Here is a 21,593-nt window from a genome sequence, read left to right on the forward strand (position 1 = left end):
TCGTGCCCTGGGTCACCCTGTACAGTGTTCTAGGTCACCATGGTGACCTGCACAGTGTATTTCATGCCCTAGGTCACGAGCACAGTGTATTTCGTGACCTAGAGAATGAAAATATATACTAAAAAGCAGTGAATAATAATTAACCCGGTGACCCAACGGGTGAACTTGCTCTTATAAACTCAAAAGTAAGATCCTCATTTTTTCACGTAGAATTCATACTATCAACACGATCTCAAGTGAACGAATTTTCAAACCATGCATATGAATAATTTTATCTTAAAAACAACAAGACAGCAACTCACCAATCATCTACTCCTCCGAACAACATTTCCACTGCCAGCCCTCCCTGAATCTTCTTTATTCCCCTTCCCACTAATCAGTTGACTCTGTCTACACTCATCAAAACCCATCTCCTCGCGCTCAACTTGTAGTTAAATACAAGTCTACAACTACAAGCACTCAAACTTGCGCTCTCTTGCAAGATCACCTCCGCATCGTTACCTCTATCACTCAGGCGAGTCTTCTTGCTCTACCATTAACTATATATATTTCTGTGGGTTATTTGGTTGTGTTTAGTTTGTGGTAAAATGCTAAAACAGATACTGTTCACTTGTGGAGTATTCATAGTCAGGCACCTAGTGTCAATCTGATTTTCATGTGTGTGTAGCTTTAGATAATGAAGTGGCTTTTGAATTTGAACTGGTATGGTCTTCTTTGTTCTTTTTCTAAATTTTCTGTAGCATCGATTGAGCTCTAATGAATCCGTGTTTGATTCTACTGTGTATATTCCACTTGAGAATCCCCAAATTTTGAACCCAGTTACTGTTGGTTCCTATTCCTAATGTCAGTCATGAATCTCAGCTTAATGGAGCCAATCTACAAATAATACTTCACTCCAGTTATATCACCAGGTTGTAGACCCCGGTCTGATTTGTTGTTCTTAGGCATTTTTGCACTATAATGAATCAACTTCATCATCAAAATCAGATAAAAGGAAGAAGAGAATCAGATTTGGGGCCAGAATTATCGAGCTGAGAGATGGTGAAACCGGTAGTTTTGACAATTTGAGTAACAAAAATGAAAGGGGTATAGTTTGTAAATGGGAAGTGTAAATTTGGTTAATCATTTTTCTTTTCTGTTACTTGATGTTCTTGAAGAAAGAAACAAAACTGATCTTAGTGATTGAAAAAAAGCTTTCTAAAAGTAAAAAAGTAGTAGCTTTAGTAATTGTCCCTTTTGGATGCGTAATTCTGCTGACAGAATGGTCCCTATTTATAGAGAAGCCTGTGCCAATTTATCAAGGGTTATGATTCAATTGCGAAAAATAACCAATGGTTTGTTTAAGGTGTTTCATAAATAGGCCGGCCTTGATCAAGTTTACCATTCCAGGAATGCTACTGGAACTATGCTTCTCACATAATAGTGTCTCTGCTCTATCAGTCTATCTTCTTCTAGTTTTCTGATTAATAAAGCCAGCTTTAATTCTAATTGTTTTTTCTTCGTATTGTCTTTAGTAGCTAGCATTGAAGGAAAGATGGCAGAGTTTCTTACTTTTGCTGCCCAGGGAATACTGACAAGGGTGGCTTTACTTGCCGAACAAAATTTCAGCCTTTTATGGGGATTCAAAGGAGAACTTCAAATACTGCGTGATTCGTTATCCCTGATTCAGGCTATGTTACGAGATGCTGAACAACGACAAGATCGGGCTCCTGAGGTGCTGAAAATCTGGGTGAAGAAACTTGAAGACATAGCTCATGATGCTGATGATGTATTGGATGAGTACGAATATGAAGTTCTACGGCGTAAGGTGGTACTTCAAAATCAGATGTACAAAAAGGTGCAAAACTTCTATTCACTCCATAATCCATTAGCATTTCGTGTAAACATGGCACATAAAATTAAAAAAATCAACTTATCCTTGGTGAATTTGAAGAATGAGGCAGCTAGCATTGGGTTAGTGTCCTTAGATACTACTTCTCATGATATTGATGCAAGAGTTGACAGGGAAACCGACTCCAACTTCCAGTTAGATGAAAACAACATAATTGGAAGGGGGGAGCTTCTGTCAGTTATAGTTAAAACCTTGATTGATTCAAACAATAACCTAGAAAATACTCCTTCTGTGATGGCAATTGTAGGATTAGCTGGAATAGGGAAGACAACTTTGGCTAAATCGGTTTATCATGACTGTCAGATAGATACACACTTTCACACAAAAATATGGATATGTGTATCTATCCCTTTTGAGGTGAAAGTGATTCTAAGTGGGATCTTGGAATCTCTTAAACCAGAAAAGGCTGGAATAAAAGGGAAGGATGCAATATGTAAAAACCTGCAAGAAGATTTGAAAGGGAAAAGATATCTTCTCATACTAGATGATGTTTGGAATGATAATCCTCAAAAATGGGATGATTTGATGAGTTGTTTGTTAAAAGTCAATGATACCCGAGGAAGTAATATTATTGTCACAACCAGAAGTGACAGAGCTGCAAAAGTTGTAGAGACGCTTCCAAGATGTGATATGAGAAAACTATCGGACAATGAATGTTGGCTCATATTAAAGGATAAAGCTGTTCCCTTTGGGAGTGCTCCCATGTCTAAAGAGCAAGAGCTAACTGGAAGGAAGATTGCTAAAAAATGTGGAGGTGTACCATTAGTTGCAAAGGTATGTCAACTTACTTATTTGGTTTCGGTATAATCAATTATTGGGATATTTGACTATCAGCTAGATTTTAATAACTACACTTCTGTTGGATAGTGAAACTTTTAAGTAAATACCTGAAGAATGAATGAATCTAGTGAGCACTGATGAGTGCTGATGACCACAGATCTAAGCAGCCATCTTCAATTAAGTTGCTTATTGTTCGTGGCGTTAAGTTACCAATATATTAATGAATCAGCTCATGCAGTGTTAGACTACCCTCCATGATCTACCAATGGACAGAGCTGGTCTACACTGCATGGGTTGGTATACCATTAATGTATTGAGATACTATTGTATTGAAGACTTTCCACTGTTTGTTGTCAAAATGTTGATTTTGCTCTAATATGTTTTAATATATAGAAATTCTGTAATTCATGTACAATAGGTTTTGGGAAGTATAATGCGTTCTAAAAACAGTGATGAATGGTCGACAATTGAAGAAAGTACATTATGGGAGTTACCAGAAGAAGAAAATAGAATCTTTTCGGTTATGAAGTTGAGTTTTGATGAATTGAAATCACCATCTTTGAAACAATGCTTTGCATATTGCTCAGTGTTCATGAAAGGTTTCAAAATTGAAAAGAATGATTTGATCCAACTTTGGATGGCTCAGGGATTGCTTCACCCTTCTCCCAATCGAGAGATGGAGGATACAGGCAATGCATATTTCAATATTCTATTGGAGAACTCTTTCTTTCAAGATGTTACCAAGGATGAATTTGGTGTTATCACCCATTGCAAGATGCACGATCTTGTGCATGATCTTGCTGAACATGTATCAAAATCAAAGAACAACTCCAATGACATTCGACATGTGGGGCACATTCATAGTTCAGTGCTGCAAAGTATACCAAAAAGAAGTGTTCAGAAATTGCACTCATTTTTTCTGAATCCTTATTTCCAAGTTGTTCTCGATAACATCTTTCCCAGCTTTAGATGTTTGCGTGTTTTGAACTTGTACATGGTAAATATTCTGAAATTGCCAATTTCAATTGGAGACTTGCTACACTTGAGGTACCTGGAAATATCTAGAACACAAATCACAAGACTCCCCAAGTCTATTGGCAAGCTTTATAACCTACAGACGCTGAGAATGTACGGCCTGAAGCTTAATAAATTTCCAAAGGAAATGAGAAATTTGATCAGCTTGAGACATGTTAAGTTTGATGCTCGGTTATGTTTCAAGAAATTTCCAGTTGGAATTGGGCAACTCACGAATCTCCAGTCAATTCCATTTTTCATTGTGGGTCAAAAGGGAAGTCCTGGAATTGAGGAGTTGGCCAGCTTAAATCAATTGAAAGGCAACTTGTCTATTTATCATCTGGAACTTGTGAAAGATGGAGATGAAGCAAAGAAAGCAAATTTAGTGGAAAAGACAAGGATTCGAAAATTAAGCTTTGAGTGGGCAAAGTACTGGCCGCCAAGAAACAAGCATGATGAAGATGTCCTGGAGGGCCTTAAACCACCTCCTCAATTGGAATGCTTGGAGATTAACAACTTTATGGGTGATAGTTTACCATCATGGATTGAGACAAATGCATTGTTCCCTGCATTGAAAACATTGTCTATTAGAGAAGCAAGTAATCTTCTTCAATGGATGGAAGCTGAAGTGTTGCCAGCATTTCCTTGCCTTGAGGAGCTGTTCTTGCTTCATTGTCACCAGTTGACAATTGCTCCCAGTCACTTTCCATCTCTACAGAGGTTGGTCATAGAACACATGGATAGTTGCAATCCAATAGCAAGCATTCTGAGCAATAGGTTGACCACTCTTACTTCCCTGACAATTATGAATGTGAAGGGACTTACTTCTCTGCCAGAAGGAACATTAAGCAACAACAAGAATCTTGCCTATTTGGAGATAAGAAGTTGCCAAGATTTGACTTCGATTGGTCCTGATGTATTAATGGGATGTTGCACAGCTCTTCAGTCACTGAACATTTCAAAGTGTCCTAATCTGAGGTATTTACCGGAAGGGCTACACCCACAGTGTCTTAAGCAGTTAATTATAGACAATTGTGAGAGTCTAGAGCTCATTCCAATTGCAGAAAGCCTTACATCTCTCCAGGAACTGACTATTTTAGGCTGTCCTAAGTTATGTAGTCTACCTATGGGGTTAGAAAGTTGCACCTCTCTTGAAATGTTGGAAATAGGGAGCTGCTCTAAAATAACTTCCATTCCAATAGGTCATGGCCTTCCACTCCTTCGCGGTTTAGATATTGTAGATTGTCTTCAACTATCAAGCCTACCTAGTTGGCTAGAGTACTGCACCTCTCTTCAGAATTTGAGCATAAGAAATTGTGATAAGCTAACCTCAATTTCACTTCACAGTCTCCCATCCCTCGGAAAGTTGTCTATAAAGTATTGTGATAGTCTAGAGTCAGTTTCCACTGTACAGGGCTTCACATCACTCCGTCAATTCATAATTGAAGGTTGTGAGAGATTGACTTGTTTGCTAATCGGGCAAGAAGCTTTTCCGAAGCTGAAATCACTCAACATCTCTATGTGTGGAAGCTTGAGGTATTTATCGGATGGGTTACAAAGCCATGTCTCTCTTGAAAAGTTGAAGATAAGCGATTGCCGTAATCTGCAGACTATTCCAAGTTTAAGTAATCTCACCTCCATCCAAATGTTGAATATTTCCAATTGTTCTGGATTAACAAGTCTACCCGGTGGGGTAGCATTAGAAATAGCATCCTCACCTACCAGTCTCACCTGTCTGAAGGAATTGGAAATTGGTGGATTCAAAAAGGATCTTGAGTCATTCCTTGCTTTTGAAGTTACATCACAACAGCTTGATGTGCTAAGGTCGTGGGGGTGGCCTAAGCTCAAGTCTCTGCCTGAACAAATTCAACACCTGACTCTTTTGAGAAAATTGACTATACAGTCCTTCGAACAAGTGGAGGCTTTTCCAGAATGGTTTGGAAACCTTGCATCTCTCGTGGTCCTACGTATTCAGAATTGCTCTAGTCTGATGTATCTACCATCAGTTGGATCGATGCAACACCTCACCAAATTAAAACAGTTAGAGATTTCCTCATGTCCCAAATTACAAGAAAGATGCAGCAAGGCGAGTGGCCCAGAATGGCCCAAGATTTCCCATATTCCAAACATTTATAGTGAGTTTTTCTTCTTTTTTCTCAAATTTATTGTTATTAATCATGATTTATTTATTTTCTAAAATGTATTGCATGATAGGAATATCCAAATAGTGCTTTTTCCTTGATTACGAATCCTATAAATCAGTGACAAGAATGGTTGGCTCCTTGTCTTCACTTCCCATCAGATAGCCAAAGTAGTAGTATCTGATTGTTGTGAACATCATTAACTCAAAATCAGTTGCTCTTCTGAATCTACCGTTTTCTTTGTGAAGCTTAGCTAAAAATGTTAATCTTCACCACTTTTGTTTCCCTTTCCTCTGATCAAACTTCGTTTTATTAGTTGATGGGTACCTGTCAATGGTGGAAAAAGTTGAAGTTATGGATTGGTCCAGTTGTGGAAGATGAATTACTCTCATTCTATATGTAAGTACAAGTAACTCCTCATGATCTCAGCTGTCCGTCCTTCATTAGATTAATTTAACTAGCTTTTTCATTATTCCCTAGCTTTTTTCTTCCTCATCAATGTAGTCACAATTTTTATTTTGGCATAATTTGTAAGTAGGCTTTTAGGGGCTTTTGCTCATCAACTGGAGGAACAATTTATGTGCGATTCACGCAAACAGAACCTAGGTTAGCACCCTTTCTAGTTTTTCCCGCATATATACTTATTTCTTTGGAGAGATCAATACACAGATACTAGGTGACACTAATTCATGAGAAATTCCTTCTTTTTTTTCCCAAACTAATGGTTTAGTTGTATCTGTTACAGCTTTGTAGAAGGAAAACCGCAAAATGTATTGGTTTCTGCGGAATTGTTGAATGGCACTCCAACAGGTATATGTTCTCTCTGCTTGTTTTTGAATTTGTTGGTTTCTGCAAAATGTGTTGGTTTACTATATATTGTTATCAATAAGGTTCTCATTACAGTACAGTAGGTTGTTGTTTCAGTATTAAGTCCTAAAAGTAGTAATTGTATGTATGTATCTCATATATTAAAATATCCTCAACATATTGTAGAACCTTCCCCATATGGAGATGCCCGATACTTTGATGTAATAAAGTTTTTCCTTTTTTTTTTTTGGAAGTTTGCATGCTACTTCTGATATCTTGACATAATTTAAATGCTAAACAAAAATGAAAAATGAATTACAGAATCTAGTTCATGCAAATTGGTCTAATAGAAGTAGATGAAGCTTCTTAACAACCCTTAACCTTTATTATGCAACATTCAACTGGTTCTTCCTGCAAACCTATCAACCATTATTGATAGAGTACGGAATATACCTACAATTTGGTGAGTGTTATTAGCCAATTTCATGGTGTTGCATCTAGATTTGTAATTTGCGTTTTTGTGCATATTTCTACAGCTTCATTTGAATTGTGAGGGTTGAGATTTGCACTCTTTTTAAACACCAGATGGGAAGTAGTAACCGAGGCATTTTAATTTAGTTGACATGCACAGTCATTGATTCTGAACTGGAAGTGAATGAAGCACACAGATACTTGCGAGGACTCCTGGGGAGGCATTCAGTTGTGGTGGTTTGAGCAATCCTAACGGGTATTAACCTTTTGGGTGGCAAGCGCGCACTGCAATAGATCAACTTGTTTGGGTAGCATCTCCCACATGTAGTTGGTTCCCTTTCATCAGTGAGCAAGTTGATATGTCGTCCTGAACGGTGCTACGTGTAGATGGGGGTGGATATATAGGCCATCCTTTTCCTTGACATTTTGCAGAAAGACTGCCAGACAGGATCTTTTGCCATTTTTGGTATCAGTGGTTTCATTGACGATACTGAAGATTTGGCAATCTATTGTAAAGACTACAAACTACTAGCAACTTTGGCTTGTCATAATGTCTCATGGATGACACCTAAATTAGAGTTTCAGTGGATGATACAGAATATGGTCGCTGTCAGAAAAGAACTGCCAATTAATGGCCTTGAAATCTTAATTTGCAGTTCCAGTGATACCTAAGGCCAAAATGCACCTTCACATACTCTTTAATTGCAGGTTATTGGCCACCTTGGTTCATTATTGTTCTGTTTTATATTAGCCTCCTATTGCTCTCACCCTTCGGCATAAACTATGAAGGAAACATTGATAATTTTGCTTTGTTTTCTGGAGATTAATGATTGCCTTTTGCAGGATAGCTGTTGACCACTTCATAAACTGAACCAGTTTCGAGATGTATATATAAATTATTTGACTGGTAAATCCCTGCTTGTATCAGGAAATGAGAAAGGGGATAGTGGCTCCCGAGTATCAAGGGGCAAATTAGAATGCTGCACTGGGATGAATCGAAGGAGTTCATACTGTTCTTGACTCTGAAGCCAATTGTGAAAGGGGAGTGAAATCCACACTCCCTATGTTACAATCCCTTCCTTTTATTTTTTGGCAACTTAAATTTTTTAATAAATGTCTACTAAAAAAGGAAATAAGGAGCATGGATTGTAAAATGAGGAGTGTGGATTTCATCCTCTTGTGAAATCATTACGTCTCCCTTTTTTTCTTTTCTTTTTTGGACCTTCCTGTTTTCACAGTGAATCTTTGTAGTTGTAGCTCCTCAAATACACTCCAGGAGCAACAGAAAGGCGGGGACGGGAAACCTTAAATTGATAAGAGATTTGTGTATCATTAATAGTTTAATATCATGCAACTCTCACATTCAGAGTAAACTCGATGAAAAAAAAAACCAATATACTGCTGAGAAAATGAAAATGCTGGCACCCTTTTATGTGTGTAGAACTGTAGATGCTGTAAACTGAGATGACAGAAATAGGCATTGCTGCAAGAACTCGATCGCTTTCGGCGGAACCATGTGGCTCTCACATTTAGATAAAACAAATGACACAATCACTATACAGCTGATTATAAATTTATATTAACACATCAACCATATGTAGCTGTTTTCGAAAATGTTATCTACAATCCAAGAGTCCAAGAGATCACGAAGTGGTTTAAGCAACTGCAAGTCTGACATCAGCAGATGCCCTAGGGAATCCATCTAGTAACCTTATTTGATTCTCCCAAAGAGAGAGATTGTCGGAGTTGAGCTGCTGGGAACTTAGAACCATTTCTTGCAAGCCTTTCCCATGTTCAAGCAAAAACCTGGCGAGAGTAACCACACACTGATGGATCGTGGATCCCTTGACGTGAATCATTGCTACCTTCAGGTGATATAGGAAGTCACTTATAGCCTGAGCTTGACTTTCCCAGTATTGCACTTCCGTGCAATAAGTCTTGTCCAACGAATCATCGAACCATTTCTGAACCTATATCATTAACCATATTGTTAGCCACTGATTACAGGCCAGAGCAATATGATATTTTAAGGTGCACAATTTAGATATATAAACAACAGTTGTGCCAAAACTTACATTATCTCTTGCTCTGTCACCAAGTATCTCAATTATGATGGTCTGGACAGTTGGAGAGATCTTGAATAGACAAGCTATACCTGGAATATCATGTCTGTTCAGACTAGTAGTCTGAATTTTCAAGGTCTGAAGCTGAACAAATGGATGTAGTAGACCACCACCTTCAAGATAGATTTTTGATAAAACCTGCGTTGATAAATAAGCCCTATAAATCCACAGAACGTATTTTATATGTGTTATTATAAGGAACTATATATATATATCTCTCTAACATGTAGAACCAGTCCAGCATATGTCTCCGTCACTCAATCTATGGAGGCCATATACCAGGTAATAATGCATGTTTAATGGGATGACATTGATTAACTAGCTAGCTCTTCTATGAATGAACTGCAACCTGTAGCTAGCTCTGCTGCATAGTTAGGGGGGTGTATTGTATATGGAATTAGTGGAACTTTTAAAGAAATCTATGGAATTTAAAAGTCTGGATGTATTCAAGATAGACTTTTAATAGTCCATGAAAGTCTTGAGGTATTCAACTAGGATTTTTAAAGACTTCATGAATTCCACCAAAATCTAGGGGTATTCAATTAGGACTTTTAAAAATGAATAAAAGTACAGAGGTATTCAAAATATCATTCATACTTACAGAATTAGAAAATCATTGATAATCATGGACTTTGTAGTGTTAACTATACATACCAAACTCTAATAATTTTCCAGCCTACAGACCAAAGATTTCAAAAAGTCTATCAAAGTTTCCTCTTCAAAAAAAAAAAAAGTCTATCAAAATTCTTCTCTCTACGCACGAAGAAGTTTGTCCTTCATCATCTCTCTTTCTTAATTTTTTGTCTTTTCTCTAATCTTTTATGATATCAACCTTTTTTTATACCCAACATGTTCATTGTAGTTGTTGAATGTGATTTTTGTTTTTTTTTGTTTTGTTTTTTTTTTTTCAATTGTGATACTTTGAACCCTAATAGCAATAAAAATGATTTATGAAACCCTAAAACTCAAATATTGTGGTCTAACCCTAAGACCTTGAACCATACTAAATTTTATTTTATTAATTAATTATTCTCATTAATTTGAATTTATATTATGGTTCAAAAAAAGGTTGAACAATTGAATTTCAATTGATTGACTATAGATCAAGACATTAACCGATATTGCTACAATATATGTTAATCAGCGAAAACAAAATTGATGAGAATAATTAACCATAAACATCAAGTGATCTATATTGTATATTTATGTTGTTGGGAGATTAGGAATGAGAACAAACTCGCTAGACAGACTAACAATCATTTATTTGAGTCAATTTCTATTAGAAGATACTGGAGCATTGAAGAGACAACAAGTAATTATTTTGTTTTGTGTTTGGGCTGCATTTGCTTTAATTTTTTTTTTTTTGTAGTACATCCTAGGAAATCTGTAAAAGTCATTCATAATAAAGTATATAGATTTTCATGAATCAATACAAGTCTGTTGCTAAAATCAATGGTTTTAAGAAATCCATAACAGTCTATCAACTTTTTAAAGAGTCTGTGGACTATTCAAAAAGTCTGTCATTTAAAAAAAGTCTGCACAAATCTAAGGAAGGTGTATTGTATTTGGATTTGTGCAGACTTTTTTTAAATGACAGACTTTTTGAAAAGTCCACAGACTCTTTAAAAAGTTGATAGACTGTTATGGATTTCTTAAAACCATTGATTTTAGCAACAGACTTTTATTGATTCATGAAAATCTATATACTTTATTATGAATGACTTCTACAGATTTCCTAAGATGTACAAAATATAAAAAAAAAAAAAAAACAAAAACAAATAAAACAAAAGCAGCCCAAATACAAAACAAAATAATAACTTGTTGTCTCTTCAATGCTCCAGTATCTTCTAATAGAAATTGACTCAAATAAATGATTCTTAGTCTGTCTAGGAGTTTGTTCTCATTTCTAATCTCCCAACAACATAAATATACAATATAGATCACTTGATGTTTATGGTTAATTATTCTCATCAATTTTGTTTTCGCCGATTAACATATATTGTAGCAATATTGGTCAATGTCTTGATCTACAATCAATCAATTGAAATTCAATTGTTCAACATTTTTTTGAACCATAAAATAAATTCAAATTAATGAGAATAATTAATTAATAAGATAAATGGTTCAAGGTCTTAGGGTTAGACCACAATATTTGAGTTTTAGGGTTTCATAAATCATTTTTATTTCTATTAGGATTCGAAGTATCACAATTGAAAAAAAAAAAAAAACAAAAGCAAAAATCACATTCAACAACTACAATGAACATGTTGGGTATCAAAAAAGGTTGATATCATAAAAGATTAGAGAAAAGACAAAAAATTAAGAAAGAGAGATGATGAAGGACGAACTTCTTCGTACGTAGAAAGAAGAACTTTGATAGACTTTTTTTTTTTTTTTTTTGAAGAGGAAACTTTGATAGACTTTTTGAAATCTTTGGTCTGGAGGCTGGAAAATTATTAGAGTTTGGTATGTATAGTTAACACTACAAAGTCCATGATTATCCATGATTTTCTAATTCCATAAGTATGAATGATATTTTGAATACCTTTGTACTTTTATTCATTTTTAAAAGTCCTAATTGAATACCCCTAGATTTTGGTGGAATTCATGAAGTCTTTAAAAATCCTAATTGAATACCTCAAGACTTTCATAGACTGTTAAAAGTCTATATTGAATACACCCGGACTTTTAAATTCCATAGATTTCTTTAAAAGTTCCACTAATTCCATATACAATACACATACAATACACCCCCCTTAGTATAAAAGACTCTAATTTAAGACTATCAATATACATGTACATTCTTGGAAGTAAATTAGTTTCGATCAAATAGTGTAGACAAATGCAATATTAGCTATGCACTTTTAACACAGATTTAAACAAAAGCACATGTTTAGTTTTTTTACTTTAAGATTTTGTGCATTTTATGCATTCCTTCTAAAGTAATGAAAGATCAAAGCGATAACAAGATGCAACAATCTGTTAACGATCCAGAAAATAACAAGTTCATAAGAGGGATATAAATAAATGTACCCTAAGAAGCATGAACGTGTTTATGATGATGTATCGCTAATTTGGGTAGTTAAAAAGAAAAATCGATCCATTCTCCTATTATTTAAACGGAAACAGATAGATTCTCCAAAAAAAAAAAAAAAAAGGAAACAGATGGACAACTAACCCGGAGAAAGTCGCGGGATATGACTAGGCTTTGAACTTGGGATGATGCCCAAACAAGATTTACTGCACTATGAATCTTCGCCACGCTAAGATCGTCTGGACACCGACAGTTTATGTGAGATGTTTTCAGGGCAGGAAAGCCGTGGATCAAACATTTCTCAGTAATGCAATTAGCCAACCAAGAGAAAGTTTTCAGATTTGGAGCGAAAACGCTGACCCAGCTTTCACTGTCACACCTGAAGAAAGAAAACGAGACTCGCAAACTTTCCAGTCTCATTCCGGAGATGTCCAGTCTGTTTATATTCATCGAATTCACGTGCACAACTTTCAGGTTGGGACAGCTAATTTTCAGATGAGTCATTCCATTACAACTCTGAATGGTCAAACTCTCGAGACAAGGGAATGAAGAACCAGTAAACAAATCCTTACACAAACAATTAAACAAGAAATCCACATGAGCTAGAGACAAGGTGTGAAGTGAACCGAGACCATTGGTAGCTCCCGACAAAAATGATGGAGATACAAACCATGAAATGTGAGCATCCAACTTTAGACATCTCAATGAATCACATTGAAATACACAAAGAGGCAAATCAAATCCACCACTTGACCCAACTTTGAGTACTAGTTCTTCAACTTTTTGATTCACTAGCCAACTCACACAATCATGCAAACAAGAAGAACTCATATGACAAAACCCTAGACGAGAAATGACCCGAAAAACCTTTACATTAGAGTCTTCACGGTGGCGGCTCAATACAGAAGTTATGATGGATGCCAGTGCTTTACTTTGATTTTCAGGATCGAGGTTTGGAAGAGGAACGGTGGAGAAGTCGAGGATAGGAATGGAACCCCATATAGAATTCCATCTCTTAGATAACAGACTAGTTTGGGCAATGGATTTGATGGGTAGAAAAGAGTGTGTGGTGCAGTACACGATCAGGAAGATTGCTGATTCTGTCGCTCATTGGCTTATTAACTTTGTTTATTACTTCCTGATCTACAACCTTTCACCAAGTTCTAGTTTCCACGTTGAAAAGATTAAGAAGAGGGTTTTTGAGTACCTGGAGGAAGAGAGAGACGATGAGGAACAATTAAAGGCAGAGAATCACACTCTCAACTAATCGATATCTTACAAGATCAAACAAGCGTGGATAGTCCTCCGGTGCTTCGTGAGCTTTCTTCGTAGCAATTTTCTTTTTTTCCTCTGGAGGTTCGGTTCGGCTTCAGACTCTGTCCGTTTCGTCTTCTCTGGTCTGTTCCTTTTACTTGGAAGCGGGGAAATTTATTTAGAATGGAAGTTTACTTTTATTTTATTTTTTATTTTTTGAGAAAGAAATGGAAGTTTACTTGAAATTTCCATTCAATGATATGTTACTTGAAATTTACCTGAAATTTCCATTTAAAATTGAAATTTCCATTGAATGATATTTTACTTGAAATTTCCATTCAATGATATTTTAATTAGAGTTTTGGTCACCTATCAATCCATTCAATGATAGCCTATCATTGAATGGAAATTTAAAAATTGAGATTAAATGGAATATTCTCATTTTGACTTTTGTGATAATTTTTCTAGTTTGTTTTCTGATGCCCTAAAAGAAATTATTACTAAAATCTTGTACTCATGGCTATTTTCTTTTTAGGTCAATGTACTCGTGGCGAGGTTTGATTGTACTATAATTTCATTTTTAAACACAAATTGGGAAGCTGCGATTATTCCATACTTGAGGAGACTTGTTCATAGGGCACAAAGGTTTAGGCCGGCGCCAGCCTTACAGCCTTAGCTAATGGGTAGGCAGTAAGCCGAACAGAAGTCAACCCTCATTTTTTCTTCTTCTTAATTTGCCTCTTATTTATCAATTTTCAGTTTCGTCACAACATCATCCACATTCGACGCCACCATCTCTAATATCTTGAAGATATGATTCCTTAGTTATTTCCGAATGATGACCGCAACCTAGGCTTTGATTGTAGTCATTGTACTAATTGATTGGCTTGCTTGTTTCGATTATATTTCTTGACTTACTTCGAGGTGAATTGGCGCCAAGCTGTTTCCTTCATTTTTCTTTACATTTCTCGTGGCCTAGTTGGCAGGGATTTGATTATCATGCAGCCTAATTTAAGTCTGATAAGAATATGGTAGATTGGAAGTGCTCAGTTGCAATGTTACCTGAAACGCGGAACGTTGCTGTACTGGTACGCGATACGGGTACGTGGTACGTCAGTCTTTATGGTACGTAGTACGCTAGGATATATTAGTTAAACTTAATCTTAATAGCAAATCGTTTTTACGTAACTATCCCTTATACAAATACTATGAAAACCTCATTAATTAGAATGGGTAAAGAGGTAAAATTATAAATAATAGAAAATATTCATTATCTCTTTCTTGTTTGGTAAAAGGATAGTTATTATCTTTTTATTTCAGAAATAATAAGAATAAAAATCTCTTCCGAAAAGGAAGAGGATAAATCATTCTCTAAAAAAAAAAAAAAAGAGATAAACCTAAAAAAAGAATAAGAGGATAATCAAGCTGGATTTTGCCCTGCATTAATTTTTCCTTCCTAGCCGCTCCATTTCAATTGTGCATTCTAGAGTTAGAGGAATATAGAGGCTTGTCTACTGTAGTGATCAATTTATTTCAAAGGGAGGGCTCCACAGAGCCATTGAGTCGCAGAAGATGGAGGAAACATCATATTCAAGAACACCAAACGGGTAAACATCAAGTTAGATGGAGGACCGATAAGGGATCGCTCAACCTAGCGATCTGGGTCGCGGATGCACCGCGATTGGGTACGTAGTTTCCGGAACGCTGTTCGCTGGGGATATCAGCATTTCCAGTGACTCTGCTCAGTTGTGTGTATATGCTACTCTGTGACTCAAGAAACTCTGTTGAGTCTGTTCTTTGACTCAAGAAACATATGAGGTAGCTACTTGCTCTAGGATCGAGTGCATGATTATTTCCCCATATTGGTGATGTCTCTTGGAGGTGACTATGGTGATACATGGATAGAATGGGAGGTGAGCGAGCATAAAATAAAAAGGGAGCAAAATACGAAGTTTGATTGAAAAAATAAAAGATATATGATGTTTAATAGTACATTTAGATGTATGAATAGAAACACCTAGGGGTTGTTAATGGGTTGGGATAGTCCGGTCTAAATTTAACTGGTTCAGATCGGGATTTAACGGGTTCAGATCGGGATTTAACATATAATATTTTGGGGAAATGATCATTTACCCAATTTTAGCTTAAAAATTGTCCACTTGCTCCACTAACAGTTTTTTAACCTCATTTACCCAAAACACTCTAAGAGATTATTTACCTAATATCCAATTAATTCTTTTTTTTTTTTTTTTTTGGGACTTTTTTGCCCTCTCCTTCTTTCTCACTTAGAGAGAAGTCATCCTCCACCTTGCTATGCTCCGGTGACCAGTGGCTGGCCGCGATCTCCGGCGACCTGTCACTGAAATCTCAAATCCGACTGCCAGACTGGTGACCGGATTCCGGCTTTTGATTTTATTACCCCAATAATCATATTATTGCCCCCCAGTAATAAGTTCATTGGGGATCAATAATTAGTGAAAAATGAAGATGTTTTTAATTTTGAATGCTTTAGTAGGTTTATCCAAATAAATAATCTTATTATTGCCCCCCAATAATCTTATTATTGCCCTAATAAACATTTTATTGCCCCCCAGTAATATTATTATTGCCTCTCAATAATCTTATTATTACCCTCCAATAATCATATTATTGCCCTCAAGTGAATTGCATAAACACCCAAAACCAAAATGAACACGCTACAAACGCATTTGATCAATTTATATGTTCAATTGTACACGTTACTTTTTTTTCCCTTTTTTTCCTTCCCCATTCTCGGAGCTCACAATATACCAAAACAAAAACAAAAACAAAAACAAAATCACAGTATACCAAAAAAAAAAAAAATTTCTCTGGGCACCCACGGAGTGTGACGCAGATGCAGGAGCGGTCGGGAGGTGGTTGTGTAAGGGGAGCGGAGTCGAATCGGGCTGGGATCGGAATCGGATCGGCGTTGTGGCAGTGGGCCTTGGATAGGTGGATCTGTGGTTTGGGTGACGGCGACGCCGGAGGTGGATCGATCGAGGTGTTGGCCCGAAGCCGAAAGTGGGGCGCCGGAGCAGCCATGGCAGAGAGAGAGAGAGAGAGAGAGAGAGTCTGGTTCGGGTGACGGCGGCGCTCGGAGGTTGAGTTCGAATCCGGATGCAATGCTCCAATCTTGGGGCTGGCTTGGGGGACCCATAACGATTGAAATCGTCTCTGATGGCGGTAGACACTTGATGGAGGTGGTGGCCTAAAGCCGGAGGTGGGTCGCCGGAGCAGCCATGGCACAGAGAGAGAGAGAGAGAGAGAGAGAGAGAGAGAGAGAGAGAGAGAGAGAGAGAGAGAGAGAGAGAGAGAGAGAGAGAGTGACAGGATAGAGTTAAATAATAGGGGGCAAAACTGTCACTATATGGTAGATTGGGTAAATGGGGTTAAAAAACTCTTAGTGGAGTAAATGGGCAATGTTTATGCTGAAATTGGGTAAGTGGTCACGGCCCCCAATATTTTTTGTTTCAAGGCCAGGTCGAGCTAGATTTTTGACAAAAATTTCAAACCCAAGTCCTGCCAATGGCTCAGACAATAGGCCTGGCCTAACTTAATGAGCAGGGTTAGACATTGGTTCTTCTTATTTTGCCCCTTACATAAACCATAGAAAATCTGATGCTGTTTTTTTTTTTTTTTTTAAGAAATACGACAACTCTTTTTTTATCAGCAAATCATACATACCGATTTGCCCTAATGAAACCGCTAGATAAATCATTACCTAAAAAATCCTACCTTAAGGAACATTGGAACACATCCAAAATAGTTCAACATTATCCATGAGAAATCAAAAGAGGCACATATGATGAGAACACTCTTGGAGTCATATCTTCAACCATTAGCTGAAGTATGTGTCATTTCCAAAAGTAAAATGTCACCACCTTTAGCAACCTCCTTCATTGCATTTTTCATCTCTACAGCAACTACTACTATCTCCCAAGCAGCTCCACTTCTCATTTCCTTACTCAAGGATTGAAAAATCGAAAATTTCGTTTTTTTTAGGTTCCGATATATCCGTAACCTACCAAGCAACTTTCGGACGAAATTTTAGAAATTTTCCGATATATCGCCGAAATTAGCGATATTTCTGAAATTTCTCATGATTTCTCTCCATTCTTGCATGATTTCTCCTTTCTCATGATTTCTCTCCAAACTTCACACATGCAACACAAGATAAAGATCATGGGAGTAGGAGAGCAGGAACGGGTATTGGTGCTATAGGAAAACACTATAGACCAAGGAAAAGAAGTCAAGGAAGCATGTCAAGGCATGAAGATGATTCTTTATCTCCCACTTTTGACTCATTTGATGTGGGGGGAAGCAATTATGGACCTTACTCTTATGGGCAAAACTTGGCAATGCCTTACCCAGCATACATGACGCCTTATGGGATGCAATCAAGTGACAACTCATGGACACAATCTGAAGGACAATCTTCAAATGATTATGGTTATGGCCAAAGTCAAGCAATGCGTGATCCCTACTATAACTACCAGCACCAAAACCCGCAGCCAATCCCCCCGGACCCATATGGTTGGCATGTAAATACATGCAAAACTACAGAGGCGAGGTATCATTTAATAACTATTCTTCACAATACACTCAATACTCTACATATAGAGATGATGAAGATAGTGAAGATTTTGTACCTCATAGGTCTTCTACGTGGTTCTAAGTTACTCATGTCACTACAAGAGAAAATGTCATCGGCAACAACCCAAAGTTGTCATAAAAAGTCTAAATTTCTCGTTGAATTGAAAATGCAACGACTTTGGGTTGTCGCAACCAGTTGTCGCCTTATGTATTTTACTGATTGTCAAAAGCGACGAAATTACATGGTTATCGCTTTTTCAATATGTGACGTATTTAGTTCCTCGCATATCACAAATTGTGAGACACACAGGTGTGTTACCAAAAATTATATGCAAGACTTTATATTTGTTGCTATTTTTAATATACGAGGCTTTGTTTACGTTGCATATTCCAAATGTCGAGCTTGGATGCTTGTCGCATTTTCAATAAGCGACACAATTTGTTCCTCGCATATGACATCTTGCGAGACACATGTGTTACAGAATGCTATATATGAGACTTTATGTTTGTTACAATTTGTAATATGCAAGACTTCGTTTACGTTGCATATTCCGTCTGCGGGGCTTATATGTTTGATCAAAAATTTATATGCGAGACTTTTTTTTGTTGGAAAAAATAACTGCGTGATTTTATTTTTGTTGCATATATTAATATGTGACATATATTTATTTGTTGTAGAAAATTATATGCGAGACTTCTTGTTTGTTTCATATAATTTCGTCGAGGAACTAATTGCGTCGCGTGTTGAAAAAGCAACAACCGTATAATTTCGTTGCTTTTGACAATCGGTAAAACACATTAGGCGACAACTGGTTGCGACAACCCAAAGTCGTTGCATTTTCAATTAAACGAGAAATCATTATTTGTTGCAAACGATTATAGACTAGGTTAGGTTGTTTGTTTCATTTAATAATAAGCAAAATGCAACAAATGGCTACATATTTCTTGCTCAAATTTAGTTATTTATTTAAAATTTAAAATTAATTTCAATATTTAAAAAAAACATTAATAATATTTACCTGCAAATAATAATATTCGAAGACTTATTAAATCATAAACCAAATAAAGTTTACAAATATTGTACCCAAAAATAATAATAGCTAATAAAAAAGGAAAAAAATAGTTTACCAAGACTAGCTAAAACCTAAACTAATTATTACTCAAAACTTCTCAAAGTATCAAAATTCATCATCTTCATCAAATTCCTCATGTTCCAAATTGTCTACATTGTTTGACACTATCTTCATCTCTTGGCTCTCCTTAAGGCATGTTAAATGAAAGGCACAACTCCCCCACGATTCATACTCTTTTGTTTCTTCGGCTAGTTGAATTCTTGTTCCATTTTTCCTTCATAAATAATGTGAAGTCAAATATATATACTCTAAGATTTTTAATCCAAGCATAAAACTAGAAAAACATAACGAAAACATTTTGGAGAAAAAAAAATGTAGGTGTAGAGAATACATACAATATACTTTGGATTGGTGTAGAGTTTATCACATAGCCATTGCCAATCCTCTCTCGGCCTCATACCCCATAGATCCGGCCAAATATTATCTCCATCTTCTCGTTGCAAGTCCTAGCAATCATCTGAATCATACCCTTTCCAGTCGTTTTTCCGCGCTTTCTTTTCAATTCAGCAGGGTTAGAGGAAGCCTTTACTTGTGGAGCTTGAAATGTCATCTGCATTACATGACAAGAAAGAGTCAAACCATTTATTCAAAGTTTAGTAGAAGTACAACTGTCTTTTGTTTAAAAAAAAAAAAAAAAAAAAAAACGTTCAACTTATTCAAAGTTTCGTCTCGACCTAGACATCTAGACAAAGGTACAAACCAAAAAAAAAAAAAAAAAAAGACAGCCAAAGTTCCATTCATAAGTTAATTAGGCATCCATACGTGAACTGATATAGAAGATAAGCTCCATTCATCTCTCACCCCTCAATCAATCAAAGTTCTGAACGCTAAATCTACCATAATCACAATTTCACATAGATAAACAAAGGAGAAGTATTTTGTCATGATATTAAAGATAATTCCATGTGGTAATATCCAAAAAACTGAATGCAGGACACTAGAAGGGACAAATCCAATACTGATGACCTTCGCCACATATTCCCTAAACTTGGCTGCAGTCTCATGTTTTACATACCGACAGGGAAAATTTATATTAATTTATGAATTCAGAACTAGTACCTACATAGAAATAAAGTTGAAACAATCATAATGCGATCCAGCTTGGAAAAGAAATCAAGTTTCTTATAGAATGAAGAATGAAGAATCAACTCATAGTCTAATTGTTTCATTTGCAAACTCTTCTTTCCATTATCAAAATAAGAAAAACAACGGTGACATAGAAGATTGGATCTGAACAATGAAACCTTGGCAACTCCAGAAGGCAGTCACAATGCAGAAAAAACGAAGTACAAAGCAAGCTAGATCGAGATATAAAATAATAATAAAATAAACGCAGGCTATATATTTTGACGCATTTTCTCTGCAGCATAAAAAAAAAAAAACCTCCTCTCTAAATCTCCGTCGCATTTTCTCATCAAATTTTTAAACGCTAAATCGGAATGATACATAGAAGCGTCATATCAGACACATAAAGATCCAAATCAGATAATAAGAGAGAAAACGCACCATTTTGACTGTTGGGTTTGGTTATGAACACCTTGAAATTCGACAGAAGAGAGAACGTTCCCTTTATATCATCTTCCATCTTTTTGGGTTAAGAAGAGTCATAACTAGGACTCCTCTCTTTTCTCTTAAGAATACCGCCTACTTTTTGGGTATGAGAGAATAATGAGAATTTCTGCGCCTTTTTGAGATAAGAATGATAAGAAGTTGTTCCATTTTGGGTTCTTTTGTTTTTGAATGAATTTACAGATAATAGAAGGAAAAAAAACAGATTTATCAAAGGAAACAATAGTGATAGTTGTAAGTTTCATATATGATCGATATATCAAAGGAAACATTAATAATCATAATTATAGAATTACAACTATAATTTATTTCCATATATAGAGAAAAAAAAACAATAATCATAATTAATTTCAGAATCATAATTACTTTCATATATGATCGATATTCAAAGGAAATAATAATCATAATTATAGAATTACAACCGTAACTTATTTCCATATAGTAAAAGAAAGTACCTTCTTAAAAAAGGAGAGACAATAATCATAACTATGGAATTACAACCATAATTAATTTCCATATATAGACAAAAAAAAAAACAGTGAGAAAAAGAAAAACAAGCATATCGAACACATGACCACAACCATATATTGAAAGAAGGACAAAATTAATTGCACTATTCTACATTTGTGAAAGTATCATATTTTCTATTACACTTATCTAATTTTGAAAAATATTTATATATATATATATATTTATATATATATATATATATGGAACACAAAGTCGAAGTTGGAAAACAATATATAAACTCAGTTCATGAAT

At 35.9% G+C, this 21,593-nt stretch overlaps 2 protein-coding genes across 10 annotated transcripts; one reads left to right on the forward strand and one right to left on the reverse strand.

Annotated features, from left to right (window-relative positions):
- Window positions 1-305: 305 nt before the first annotated feature.
- LOC112177706 (putative disease resistance protein RGA3) lies at window positions 306-7,944 on the forward strand. 8 transcript variants are annotated; one of them, XM_024315968.2, is made up of 7 exons: window positions 306-514; window positions 1,515-2,665; window positions 3,090-5,820; window positions 6,143-6,225; window positions 6,362-6,432; window positions 6,572-6,636; window positions 7,170-7,944. In XM_024315968.2, the coding sequence occupies exons 2-4, from the start codon at window positions 1,535-1,537 to the stop codon at window positions 6,205-6,207; spliced, it is 3,927 nt and encodes a 1,308-aa protein (XP_024171736.1). In that variant the 5' UTR covers window positions 306-514; window positions 1,515-1,534; the 3' UTR covers window positions 6,208-6,225; window positions 6,362-6,432; window positions 6,572-6,636; window positions 7,170-7,944. The 8 variants fall into 8 exon arrangements, with proteins under 8 accessions (XP_024171736.1, XP_040365968.1, XP_024171749.1 ...); XM_040510034.1 differs by having other exon boundaries at window positions 7,265-7,944; XM_024315981.2 differs by having other exon boundaries at window positions 6,365-6,432.
- A 318-nt stretch (window positions 7,945-8,262) lies between these two features.
- On the reverse strand, window positions 8,263-13,667 carry LOC112177741 (putative F-box/FBD/LRR-repeat protein At4g03220). 2 transcript variants are annotated; one of them, XM_024316003.2, is made up of 4 exons: window positions 13,541-13,667; window positions 12,406-13,468; window positions 9,180-9,365; window positions 8,263-9,074 (listed from the first exon to the last, which is right to left on the reverse strand). In XM_024316003.2, the coding sequence occupies exons 2-4, from the start codon at window positions 13,090-13,092 to the stop codon at window positions 8,760-8,762; spliced, it is 1,188 nt and encodes a 395-aa protein (XP_024171771.1). In that variant the 5' UTR covers window positions 13,093-13,468; window positions 13,541-13,667; the 3' UTR covers window positions 8,263-8,759. The 2 variants fall into 2 exon arrangements, with proteins under 2 accessions (XP_024171771.1, XP_024171778.1); XM_024316010.2 differs by having other exon boundaries at window positions 12,406-13,648.
- Between the last annotated feature and the right edge of the window lie 7,926 nt (window positions 13,668-21,593).

Source organism: Rosa chinensis, chromosome 1, assembly GCF_002994745.2.
Source record: "Rosa chinensis cultivar Old Blush chromosome 1, RchiOBHm-V2, whole genome shotgun sequence".
In the NCBI taxonomy this organism is placed as follows: domain Eukaryota; kingdom Viridiplantae; phylum Streptophyta; class Magnoliopsida; order Rosales; family Rosaceae; genus Rosa; species Rosa chinensis.